This window comes from Takifugu flavidus, chromosome 5 (genome assembly GCF_003711565.1).
Source record: "Takifugu flavidus isolate HTHZ2018 chromosome 5, ASM371156v2, whole genome shotgun sequence".
In the NCBI taxonomy this organism is placed as follows: domain Eukaryota; kingdom Metazoa; phylum Chordata; class Actinopteri; order Tetraodontiformes; family Tetraodontidae; genus Takifugu; species Takifugu flavidus.
The window spans coordinates 848,250-860,476 of record NC_079524.1 but is presented as its reverse complement, the minus strand read 5'-3'; the positions used below and the strand labels follow the sequence as shown (position 1 = coordinate 860,476).

The 12,227-nt window shown below is 46.4% G+C and overlaps 3 protein-coding genes and 1 long non-coding RNA gene across 5 annotated transcripts in view; 2 read left to right on the top strand and 2 right to left on the bottom strand.

Moving 5' to 3' along the window:
* rtkna (rhotekin a) overlaps positions 1–4,799 on the bottom strand; it is a 39,185-nt gene extending 34,386 nt beyond the window's left edge. For both annotated transcript variants that reach the window (XM_057034044.1, XM_057034047.1), the window contains exon 1: positions 4,395–4,799. In XM_057034044.1, coding sequence (XP_056890024.1) covers positions 4,395–4,505 — 111 coding nt within the window. In that variant the 5' untranslated portion in view covers positions 4,506–4,799. The remainder of the gene's footprint in view (positions 1–4,394) is intronic.
* Positions 4,707–8,322, top strand: LOC130526416 (uncharacterized). Its single transcript, XR_008950733.1, has 3 exons — positions 4,707–4,845; positions 5,144–5,260; positions 6,225–8,322. It is a non-coding gene; the product is annotated as an uncharacterized LOC130526416 (long non-coding RNA).
* smn1 (survival of motor neuron 1, telomeric) lies at positions 7,472–9,573 on the bottom strand. The gene is made up of 8 exons (XM_057034053.1): positions 9,418–9,573; positions 9,019–9,090; positions 8,825–8,944; positions 8,526–8,711; positions 8,007–8,183; positions 7,832–7,906; positions 7,631–7,735; positions 7,472–7,554 (listed from the first exon to the last, which is right to left on the bottom strand). Exons 1-8 carry the CDS (start codon positions 9,460–9,462, stop codon positions 7,498–7,500), a joined length of 837 nt encoding a protein of 278 aa, XP_056890033.1. The 5' UTR covers positions 9,463–9,573; the 3' UTR covers positions 7,472–7,497.
* hspb11 (heat shock protein, alpha-crystallin-related, b11) lies at positions 9,573–10,947 on the top strand. The gene is made up of 5 exons (XM_057034062.1): positions 9,573–9,766; positions 9,855–9,961; positions 10,181–10,249; positions 10,542–10,585; positions 10,648–10,947. Exons 1-5 carry the CDS (start codon positions 9,675–9,677, stop codon positions 10,738–10,740), a joined length of 405 nt encoding a protein of 134 aa, XP_056890042.1. The 5' UTR covers positions 9,573–9,674; the 3' UTR covers positions 10,741–10,947.
* The last annotated feature ends 1,280 nt before the right edge of the window (positions 10,948–12,227 follow it).

The window sequence follows — 12,227 nt, the reverse complement described above, 5'->3', positions numbered from 1 at the left end:
AGGATAATCCGATTCCCGAGGAACAGAAAGCTGCAGACGTGATGACATGGAGGAAGTTTCCCTCACACCAGCGGAGCCGCCGCCGGTGACAGGACGGCGTGCACGCCACGGGAACAAAGGCCGTCCTTGTCTGAGAGCACAGATCTGACCTCGCTGAAGAAGACGCGGCTGAGTCACCGTCCCAACCGCGTGTGAAGCAGACGGGGACAATCTGTCCTGCTCATGAATGATTAATGAAACGGCGCATGCCTGTCCTGGCATGCAGATGTTACGCCGTGTGTAACAGGAAGTGGAGCAGCGACGGGGAAGGGGGGGGGGGGGGCGCTCTGACACCCGTTACCACAGACCAGGCCCACTCACACACTCAGAGGGGGAAACTCTCCAGCTCTGGCAACTTGATGTCCTGTCACAGCACAACAAGAGTCGGGACATTTATCTGGATGTGTTAGAGCGAAGCTCCAAATGTAGAGAAATGTTTCCAAGATACGCAGCAACCGAAATAATGAGCGCGAGTCCAAACATATACAGCGAGAAAATTCCATGAATCAGCAACAAATCCCAACAGACCTGCTGTCTGAACTCATGAACTCGACCCCAGCGTGACCGAGAATGGACGATGCTCGATTTAAAGCGGAATAACTCCTCATCCAGAGAGGCAACGATAGTCGGACGCTGCGTTTGCTGAGCTGAAACTATTCATCAGGTCCAGTTCCTCCTGTGGGACCCAAACAGCTAATGGAAAAAGTTAAACATTACCTAGTTAACATCCCTGAGAGCTGGAGCGTTTCCCTGGCAACGCCCCTGCTCTCCTGGGGGTGCACACACACACACACAACACACACACACACACACACACACACACACACACACACACACACACACACACCACACACACACACACACACACACACAGGGCAGTCTCACACCAATTAGGGAACTAGAAATTCTCATTATAACTCTCCTACAGGTGCTTTATTGGATCCATTCTTGACGACTCTCACAATATTGGAAATCAGCAACTCTGGAAGACAGCACACATTTCTCAGGACCCCCACCCCCGCCACCCCCCCAGGCCTCTGAGCTCTATAGCCTGGGATTTCATGCCCCAGCACTAAGCTTGCCTCCAGGCTACCATGTGATGCTCGACAATTGTCCTTGTGGTCCACAGAGATTTTGGCATTCCTTGAAAAAGGTTCTGATCTCAGTGGCGTCATTGATGGAGCTTCTTAGTTTTTCTGGCACATTGTTCTCGATATTCGAGGGGGCTTCTGACAACGGCAGGATTATGGACCACATCCCCCACAAAGGCTGCGCCAGTGTGCACGAGTCGTGAACTGTCGGGAATTCTTAACACAAAAAACTGTTAAAGACACAAATCAGACTGAGGGGAACGGACCTGCCCCCAACTTCATTCCCAGTCAATGAAGATGCAATCAGGTGACCTGAGTAACGACCCAACAGCAAATCCTTTTGACCTGATTAATAAAATAACAGCCAATGAAAAGCGAGAGGGGGAGACACAGGAAATCGCATCAGAACACAACAGGAAGCAGGAAAAAACCCCAAACAATGATGAACAAACAATGATTCAAAAGGATCATTAGATAGTAACGAGGACTGTAACCATCAAAAGGCATGTTCTATTCCCAATGTCTGAATAAATATTACACACAGGCGACAACAACATGACCAGAAAAAGCTTCACCAAAGTCACCACATGGTTCACCAAAATACTTCTGGCGAACGTGTGGATCTCCGGGGTGGAGGAGGGCAGAACACCAGGCGCTTAGACCCTTTCACTCAGCAGAAATGACAGGCTTCAGGACCTCACCATACACTCCATATGCCGGGCTTAAATAGCATGTGGGTAGATGGGTGTGTCATCATGTCCAACACAGTCCTCGCCACTTCCTGCCCAGCAGAGCGGGTGGAAGCCTGCAGGAACTATCCTTCCCTCAGCACACTGAGGAGCAGCACAGACACATTCCAGACAATAAGAACCAACACTGGTCCTGATCTCTCCGAGCGCCGCAGTGCCCCCGGCTGAAACGGCGGCGGTGGCGGCGGCGATGATGCCGCACGGCGCAGAGACGCTCTGGGGGATTTCTGAAGACACCTTTCCTCCACTGAGGTGCAACTCTGCAAGACGTCCGTTGTGTAAAGTTCCTGCCCGATCCTTCAGTGATCTGCAAATTCCTCTTTTCCCAACACGCTCCGTCCGTATTAAACTGTCAGTTATTTTCCGTGCACGGAGCAGAATGATGCAGCACCGGTGGAGCTCAGAGGACGAGCTGAGGAGATTCCTCGAGAAGACGGAGACGTGTGATTGATATTCACACGAAAAACAAGCTTCCCGGAGGTCACAGCTCCAATTCTCCCATAGTTGCACAACAGAGCCGGTTAATTAGATGCAGAGTCCACGGATGTGTTTCCAATGTTTGCCTCAGCAGCACCAGCTCGGTTTAAACTGCAGAAATGATGCATTAATCTTGAAGGAAAACATTAGTGGACACTATTAATGTTGATCTACTCTGTAATTAAACATACAAAGTATAATAACTGTAAAGGCTTATAATGATCTGCTGGGATTATTCTCATTTTTGAGCTATGTGGGAAATATAAATGCATATTCAACAGGTAATGATAGAAACCTGAGGAAAACTCATTTTGAACCGTTCGTGATCAGCTGGGCTCCAATTTTGAGTCGTGGTCAAACCAGGCTCAGAAGAACCGACACACGCCCGCGATAACCATCTTTAAAATCACACACCGCAGCAGCTAGCTTCATTGAAATGCCACAGACTTGCTCAGGGGTGGCACCGAGGCGGTTCCAGCCCCGGGAGCCAGGCGGAGGGTCCGGCTCTCTGAAAGAGCGCCATTAGCATTGGCAACAGGACGCAGACACATCAAATAATCCGGGACGAAAACCTGTTGAAAGCAGATTACAGAGTTGAGGAAGCTGTGATTGTGGTTGTTGTGAAAGGCAAAGGAAATCTTTACCCCGATAAATAAAAACGTCAAACTAAAGATGGGGAATGGGAGGATTCAAGGGTGGAATCAAGGTCCAGACCAGCTCGCTCGGCTCCTCTCATCCCCCTTTTCTTGGTATTTTCCCGGCTCATCTTTCAATATGATGCCTGCGAGGGAAATTGCTGAGCCTCTTTGTACTTTCTGTAGTCACACACACACACACACACACACACACACACACACACACACACACACACACCACACACACACACACACACACACACACACACACACACACACACACACACACGGTGCTCGGTAGCCCGACTTCAGTGGTGTTTTCCTGTGACATGAATTCCAAAGAGCCGACGCACATCAGAACAACAACGTCTCCACACACACACACAAACTGGGGGATGAAGGGAGGATCACATCGATACCCTCGTTTTTCCCTCTTTGCTGTACTGCACCATTAACATTCCATAAGTATTCACTTACCACCAAGACCCCCCACTTGGGCATTTTCACCCCCCACCCCCCCAAAATTCTCTAGACCTCCAAAAATGAAGCACATCAAGAAACTGCAGTGTGCATTTACAGCAGCGACAGTCTGAAAACTGTTAATAAAACTAGATTACGCAATAAAACGTGTGTTTGTCAGTGAAAAGAATAAAAGAGACAATAAATCACTTTTTAAAACGGGGTCATTATTCTGCACAGCCTAGATTTGAAAAAGTAATTGGTTTTTAAATTGAAAGCTGCTTCTGCTGCCTGCTTGACAAACAGAGACTTATTTAAAGCCGAAGCTGACGTGAGGACCATCACGAGGAGGAAAGGGAAACGTGCATGAAGACGAGCAGCTTTCACCCAGTGATGAAGAACTGAGGAGGTCACAGCTGTGACCTGGGCTCAATTTAGCCCCACGTTCTTTAAATTGGACTGTGCCCTTGCAAGACGTGCGCATTCCACATGGAAATCTGAAAGAGTTCACTGAAACTGGTATCAGCAGTGTGCTGGGATCCAGTGGGAATCCAGCAGGAGCCAGGCTCCCTTCAGCTGGAGCACGTTATTACATATGTGGATACTGCTGACCTTAATGTAAAACACTCCACTTCTACAGTTCTGTACTCGCCTTTGACAGTTGAGATTAGTTAAAAGGGTGAAAATAAATGTTTAAAAGGCAAGAGGAGGCAAGGATGGACAACATATTCCTATAATTAAAAATGTCCTATGCTTTTCCTGCACTCTGCTCCCCACCAGTGTGAAAAGTGACAGTTTTAACTTGAGGACCTAAACACAACACGACACGACTTTCCAAAGCAATGCAATTAAAATGCCACACAAAGAAGACTGTGTGTAGAGGCAGAGGGATCAATCACAGCAGTAAACACCCTCGGAGTGTGCGCGTGTGCGTGTGCGCGTACCTGAGACGGGTCCAGAACAGCGCTCCTTCTGAAGCGCCCTCGCCGTATCTCCATCTCGAGCGCGGAGCCGCGGGCCACGGTGGCTCGCGCCGTTTGATTTCGGCAGAACATCGTTTCCGGTTCTTGGCGGCTTCGCCGTCGGTCCTGAGTGTGTTGATCGCTCTTAAAGTGGGAGCTCGCCCCGAAAAGTGCCAACAGCAGCAGCAGATCCGGGCTGCGCAGCTCAGAACACCGGGGCCGACTCCCAGCAGAACCCCTCAGTTCTTCTGATGTGGGGCAGCAGCTCCACACACGGGGAAGAACACTTCCACCATTTTCCGCCTTCGTTTCCTTCACGTTTCTTCCCCCAGTGACAACGACGTCCCATGTGGTGCAGCTGGAGTCTAACTTTACCCTGTCCCGGATCCGGAGACCTCTGCTGGCCACGAACGTCGTGTGTTCTGCTGCAGAGGTTCGATGTTGCACAACCTCCCAGAGCTCTGCAGGCCTGAGCAAGCCGCTCAGGAACGTGTGCGTCGAACATTAACTCTTTTATCACATAGTGTTGCACTTATCGGATCCAGTTGCCAATGATTATATTTGGCCTTTAAGCTGTTTGTTTAAAAGAATCTTATGGATTCTGCATATAGATTCCTACAGAGGTCCAGAGTCATATAAAGTGGCCTTGTGTTGTGAAGTTGCGACTACATCCGCACAGCCTGGAGCAGACCTTGTTCTTACTCTTGCTTTTCCATGTCGCCTCCACTCAGCGCTGATCAACCAACCTGTGGAGGAACAAAGCCCGTTTCATCGGTTCAGAACCCCAAACCTGCACCGTCACCTGAAACGATCCCTTCAAAGCACCGTGAGAAGAATGAATGCTACAGGTAAATTAAAAAGACTTGTAAGCCCAGGCTGAAATGCCGAGCCTGAATATAACGAGGCTGCTATAATTGCAGGACATTGTTCACTCTGATCTCTCTGCCATTTATATCAGACCCACCTTCGTTTACACTCAATAGGCAATTTGCCCTGAAAATCCCCTCTGGAAAATCCTGGCAGGCTGGTGATTAGGCTGTGATCCTGGAATCAGGGATCTGTGCACCAATCAGAAAATTCAATTTTAGTGTCTGTGGTCGCTTCATCAGGACAAAATCCCACTTCGCTTCAGCGCCACATGCACAATAATCTACCGGTTTATGACGCACCGAAGTCTGGGCAAACATATTTACCCGTCAGGACTTATCGGCGCCCGTCGCATCAAACATTTTCCCAACTTTGTTCCCATTTTATTTGAGCTGTTCTGCCTCCACGCAGCCGTGACGGCGGCTGGTGCTCGGCCTCTGTGGAGGAGAAGCCTCCGCAGACCCCGTTTCTCTAATCTCCCCCCAAGTCTTGCATTTAAAAGCAGGATGTTTGTTGATGTCAGGAGCTTGAGTCAATAGCTGAAGGCGCCGAATCTCATGCAGCAGTATGATCCTGCTCAGATGTTGGCCCCTCTTCCTGAGAAACTACCGTGTGAAATGCAGATTGTGTTTACATGCCCCTCAGTGGGGGGTAGCCGGTCGTACAGGGAAACAGTGCTTTCCCGAGCTAGGGCGAACCCTTCTTTTAAGTCAGGGTTCCAGCGAGCCTTTTGGGCAGCTCAGGGTGCTCCTCATTCAGGCTATGAGCTTATGTGCAGGCTTTGCTGTAGCAGATTTTAAACCCATCTGCCGGGGGAGATAGGTCTGGTTTATCAGCCTTCGTTTATAGTGCATACGCTATTTGTAAATCCCACAAACTACATATATTTCCCGATTGCAACCTGTTTTCTTCTCTTTTTTCGCCTGTTTTCTCTCTTTTGCCCAGGCAAACACAGAGATAACCGGCAGAAAACAACAGACGAGACTGCAGAGAGTCAAATGGACCTCTGGCACCGCCGCTCCAGCTGGAAGAATGCAGACCGCAGGAGGAGCACGGACAAAAGGACGGCTTTCTGCTCAGAAATCAAGAGCCATGAAGCACTGGAGGAAGATCACGTGGCATGAAAAACAGCATCGTAAGATCCCACAAACCCTCACACGCATTCAGAGATTAGGATCATTTACTCAGAGCGGTGGGTGCAAGTTTGGGAAGTTTGGGAATTCAGTTTGCTGCCTGAGGAGCAGGATGATTGTGGCCGCCCCCACTATAGTAACATATACTTTTCTGTACTCTAAAAATATACGTGCAGACAGTATTTGTAATGATTGCTCAGCCTCCTTCACTGTTCTTACAGCACTAAACCTCAATCATTGCCGGAGCCATTTTGAAGGCCTTCGCTCTAATAACGGAACGCAGCAGCAGTTTCAACGGGAGGCCCTTCAATCATTTCCATTACCAGTTATTTTGAGAACAAGATGGCAGAAACGTGGCGCGGTCTTTAGTCAAACCCGGGAAAATACGCACCCAGTTGCAAATGATGGGTGCAGCCTTGAGGGAGCACCTCTGGGAGGTCAGAGCATGGATGAGAGATACGGCACCACTAGTTTGTGAGTGGGAAACACCGAAGGGAGTGAAGCCAGACTCTGGCTGCCAAGAGAAACAAGTCTGAGGCAGATTTAATTAGAAGTGGAAAGAGTTCCTCCTCCTCTCAGCTGTAAATCTGCACGTTTCCACCCCAGATGAGAGCACATCACAACAGGCTGACGTCTGCTGGATGAGACCAGCCATTACAACCGCATCATTGAGGCTGTTGCACCTTTCCTGGATCCTCCTCTGAACAAACCACCCACACAAGCAGGCCGTCGACACGTTTGAGTTACCCCAGAGGGCAGCAGCCTGTGCGGGATTTATTAGCATTAGCATTCCATCTACAGCTAACAATCAGCTCAGGTGCCACAAGAAATTGTATATCGTAAATGTAATTTACAAAAAGTCTGAAAATTTCAACATACAAGAGTATTCGCTTGCTTAGGCACTTTTCTTTTTTTTTTTTTTTTAAATTATTATCTATTTACAGCAAATAGAAAATAATGAAGGCTCTCCTCGCAGCAAACACACTTCGGTAAGTTTTTCATGGCATGAAAGCCACAGCCAGTCCTGCTGATGTCCTGAGTGTACAGAAAAGCCCGACATAGGAAACAGGAACATTTATTTGCTTTCATCTGTGGTGCGGTTTGGTCCAGTTGGAAGCTTTCTTGCGGCCTTCTTTCAAACCCTGTATAAGAAAAGAAGAATAGGATCCACATATATTGCAAATATTTCACCAAGTCAAAGATCTTTGGTGCACATACCAGGTAGAAGCCTGTGTGATATCCACTCATGTACCAGGAGATGAGCATACTGCCCAGGGCTTCATCGTCCACCATGTCAGCGCCGATCGGGGGTGGAGGGATCATCTGAAACACAACGAGTGTAATCGCAGCGCAGCTTAAAGGAGCAACGGGCCAATTTATTTGTGCATTACTAGGTGCTTTAAACAAATCTAAACTCACGGGCGGGCCGAAAGGCATCATGGGAGGCCAGGGAGGGGGTACCGGCCCAAGACTACCAGACTGCTTGCTCTCTCCCTTGGTGAGAGGAGAATAAAGCGGGTGTGAGAACTCACGAGGGTCTCAATAACACCAAGAAGTGAAACTGAGTGTGATGAATAAACCAAAGGTCTCTTACCTGTCTGAAGGCATGTGGAGGTGGGCCTGGAGGAACACCTGGGAAACCCGGACTCCACACAGGTGGAGGCTTTTTGGGAGCCTTCGACTTCTGAGGTTTGGTGTAGGGCTGCTGCTTGTGGAGGCTTGACGTGTTTGACATGTCACTCTCCTCCGCTGATGACTCCGTCTCTTTAACCTTGAGTGTACAAACACATTATCCTAATTTTTATGACCTAATTACACTGTGGAGGATTCCTAAAATATTTGTTTTTGAAAGAAGACTTAAGTTTGTATGAGTGAATGTCCCCATATCAATAAAAAAGCTTTGAAAATGAGTGTGATTTAGGTGAGATTTGTGCCAGATCAGCCCACATTGAACGGTAGAGAGCCGTTTGCAATAATGATATCATGTGTCATCTAACCAATACCTCCTAACCTGGAACGTAAACCCAAAGTCTTTACTCACGCCATCAGTGCCACAACCAGGTTAAAAATAACTGTCATTTGTTTTCTATGGTTAAAAATGCAAAAAACCAACCTTTGTTTCCTCATCAACCTGAGAAAATTCAGAAAGCAAGTCTCCAAGGTTCTGCTCCTCCTCATTTCCATAACCTTTGAACACCACGATACAAGTGTTTCTTTCTTCATCGATGGAGGCTATGGTAGCTGGGTAGATCAGCCCATCTTCTGACCAATACGCACAACACGAGTCCCCGACCTGCCACTGTGACAACACCAAATGGAATTCAGTTATTTCACACAGAAAGAAAAGGGGCTTCTTCTTCTCTGTGAAGAGGCCACGGAGGCACAAATTTAAACTGTCTGAGATTCACACACCCCCATCTCTGGCTGAGCGTTGGTTCTCTTCCGACTCTGGTTCTTTTTGTTGTTCTTGCGTTTATTACCTGGCTCAGTTCTCTTAGAAGCCTGTGGCTCTTCTTCCCCCTTTAAAGCATTCTAGTGCACAGCACAATGGACACAGTTAAACCACAAGCACGCTGTTCGTGCACCACACATTTATAATACTATACCTTGAAGGATGCCACAGCTTTGTCATAAGCTTTGATCAATGCAGTGTCATCCCATATATCCGAATCATCGCTCTGGACGGAAAAAAAACACAATTTCCAAGTTACTCTTCACCACTTCACATATTTTTTTAGCGTAAGATGTCTATAGAAATGCAAAACCTTCATAAAAAGGAATCGATTTAATTCGATCGGTGAAGCTTATTGCATTACTCGCCAAACGCACCAAAACGCAGTTATTTAGGACGTCTTCGTTTTTCACAATATATGTGTGTATACATATATTAACGCTAAATTTAGCAAAATCTGGATATGTTTAGCTTAGCTTCCGATCGTACTATCACCAATTGATGCCCGCAAAAGTATGTTTTGGTCTCATTCTCAACAGTACAAACAGCGAACCTGCCCGGTCCCTCGTGTAAACAGCACTTCTTCGTCATTCGCCATGTGAAGACGTGAAAATTTCACACCAAGTGCCCAAATTACCGAACAAACAACGTGCGTCGAAAACTATGACGTTGCAGCCTGAGGTGACGTATATATCCTGCGACGCGGCGGTTGGCCTGGCAACGACAGCGGCTCGCGACTCGTAATGGCGTCGTAGACAACAGCTGTTGCAGCCAGGCTCGCTGGGTTTGGAAAACACGTAATTTTAGAAGATGGAAAATCCCTCTTTACGTTCGCTGGGTGCCAAAGTTGTTGTTGTTTCTTCTAGCGATGAAAAGCATCCTCCGGAGAATATCATTGATGGGTGAGTGGCGCTGTAGTTGTTGTAGTTGTCGTAGTTGTTGTAGTTGTTGTAGTTGATGCGTCCGGTTTAATCCACGTGTCCATCACAGGAACACGGAGAGCTTCTGGATGTCCACCGGTTTATTCCCACAAGAGTTCATCATTGGCTTCACCCACTCCACCAATATCTCTGCCGTGACAATGGACAGTTACAATGGTGCACACACACACACACACACACACACACACACACACACACACACACACACGCATACATACATACATGCACATCAAATTCATTTTATAAGCATTTGAAGCTTACTTATAACAAAGTAAACTTATACTATTTATATTCTTTATTCAAAACTATTCTAAAATCAAGACCTAAAAGCTTTGACCCAAACCTAAAAAGTTTTGTTTTCTTGTACTTTTGCAGTCAAGCATCTGAAGTTAGAGAAGAACACCTCCCAAAGTGCTTCTCAGTTTGAGTCTGTTACAGAGAAAGGTGAGGCATCATTTTACAATGTGATTTATGCACCAAAATCAAGTAAAACACAGATAAGTTTCATCTTCTCATTAAAATAGGCAGTCACCACACATCTTTATTGCACTCTTGATTTACACGGGGATAGTCTCCTCGTCCATATTCACACCCCGTGTCTCTACAGAGCCCAGAACACACACAGCAATTACGATATCTGAAGCCCATCTTCATTCTTTGGTTATCATTGTGTAGTTCTGGTTCAACGACATAAGTGTTTGTATTTTTTTTGGAATTAACGGTCAATTTCTTGCAGAATTTGACCATGTAACAGGATGTCTTCAGTCAAATACTTTACCAGTAAGTGAGAATTTATTATTTTAAAGGTAAATGCAGGAGATAATCATTGCTTTTTCTTTCAGGTGAATGGAATAGTTGCAACCCATCTTCGTTTTATCATCACATCAGGACACGACCACTTTGTCTCCGTGCACAGAGTCAGTGTGCAACTTTGATTTTCCTTTTTCTATCTGGTGATAAACACTGACTCTATATACTGTAAAAGTTTGTAGCCTTATTTGGTGCTTGTAGATAAAATCATATGTAATTACACAGCATGTTTGATCAGTTAAATTGTCTATGTGGACTTTCAACTCGTATTTTTGAACCCTATTGCATGTAACTGCAATTGTAAGTATGGAAATTAAATTGTACTTTTCTGAGTCGTGTTATGCTTGTAGAATCTCTTTTGGAATTATTTATTCCAAATATGTTTGCTAATTACACAAGAGCTTCAGAATTTCTGATGAAGGACCAGATCCTCCTGGAAACGTCTGCCAGAGGTAGTGGTTGATTCAGCACGTCCCCGTGGTCGGATTTCAAAGGTTCCTGGCATTATGGAGACTGTGTGGTGGTTTGGGAAGCAGATGGTTTCCTGGACAACCAGTTAATCTCGGAAGACAGCAGGTTTATTCAGGCAGCCCACATCTTGTATACGCGTGTGCACACACACACACACACACACACACACACACACACACACACACAGGCGTCCTATCTACCACCATGGCCCTTTCAGCTTGTCTGTAGCCAAGGCTCCAGCACTGTGGGGGCTACCACTGGGACTTCCTCCCCAATTATTTTGCTGCCTGAGAAGGAGCTCAGGGATTTTCTGAGATTTTCCTTTTTTTAATTCTGCACGCCACCTTCCAACTATACCAAGAAAGTATAAAATACATGCTTGAATAAGTAGTCCCCTGCCATTTTAGACGGGTTTATTGCTTTAGAGTACGGGGCATGAAATGACTAAGGAAGGAAAAGATGATACAATGTTATTGATTGATCTATTATTCACCTTTCATATGGAACACTTCTGATGTTTGAAGAGCCCACACGGCTCCACTTTTTTTTAATGAATTCGGGCCTTTTTGTGCTTGACTGACAGTGGATCAGGAGAACCACAGCAGGGTGTGAGCATGTTATTATGGTGTCACTGCGGGATGGAGATAAATTATCGCCCAACGTGACCAGGAGGCTGCTTAACTGCTGTCCAATCGCTCTGAGACATCTGCTGGCCCAAAATGTCCAGCAGTCGATTAAGGGGAGGAATAATAAATACAACAGAAAACTAGTTACTTTCAACAGCAATTTCCAATAAACAGCGAAAGCAACTCGTTTCCATTAACAGTCACATTCGGTATGCATTTGAAATCTTAATTAAAATCCTTTGAAACTGCTGTGTACTGATTCATTAAGCACATCAAAACATGTTTGCCAGTGATATTGAAGAAATCTCATCCCTGCACTGGTTTTTCCATGTCAAAATGGTGACTTTGAATTCCTCGTTATCTCGGCTGCGCGCTCCTTTCATGCAGGGGCAGAGCCGCGGTCATTAACAATAGGTGTTAATTTGATTTGGGTTCGTGATTTGGCGCAATCAGCTTAGTTATGACAGAAGCGAAGCCGGAGAGAGCTCGCGTGGCAGAAAGGAAATGTTATAAAG

Excerpts from the sequence above, each read along its gene's own strand:
- smn1 (XM_057034053.1), bottom strand. The coding sequence starts at position 9,462 with ATGGCGAATGACGAAGAAGTGCTGTTTACACGAGGGACCGGGCAG. Across the intron at positions 8,712-8,824 it reads ACGCTCAGCCAGAGATGGGG|TGGCAGGTCGGGGACTCGTG; the intron begins GTGTGTGAATCT and ends GTGTTGTCACAG. Across the intron at positions 7,907-8,006 it reads CTCCACATGCCTTCAGACAG|GGAGAGAGCAAGCAGTCTGG; the intron begins GTAAGAGACCTT and ends CCTCTCACCAAG.
- hspb11 (XM_057034062.1), top strand. The coding sequence starts at position 9,675 with ATGGAAAATCCCTCTTTACGTTCGCTGGGTGCCAAAGTTGTTGTTGTT. Across the intron at positions 9,962-10,180 it reads GACAATGGACAGTTACAATG|TCAAGCATCTGAAGTTAGAG; the intron begins GTGCACACACAC and ends GTACTTTTGCAG. Across the intron at positions 10,586-10,647 it reads TTCAGTCAAATACTTTACCA|GTGAATGGAATAGTTGCAAC; the intron begins GTAAGTGAGAAT and ends TTTTTCTTTCAG.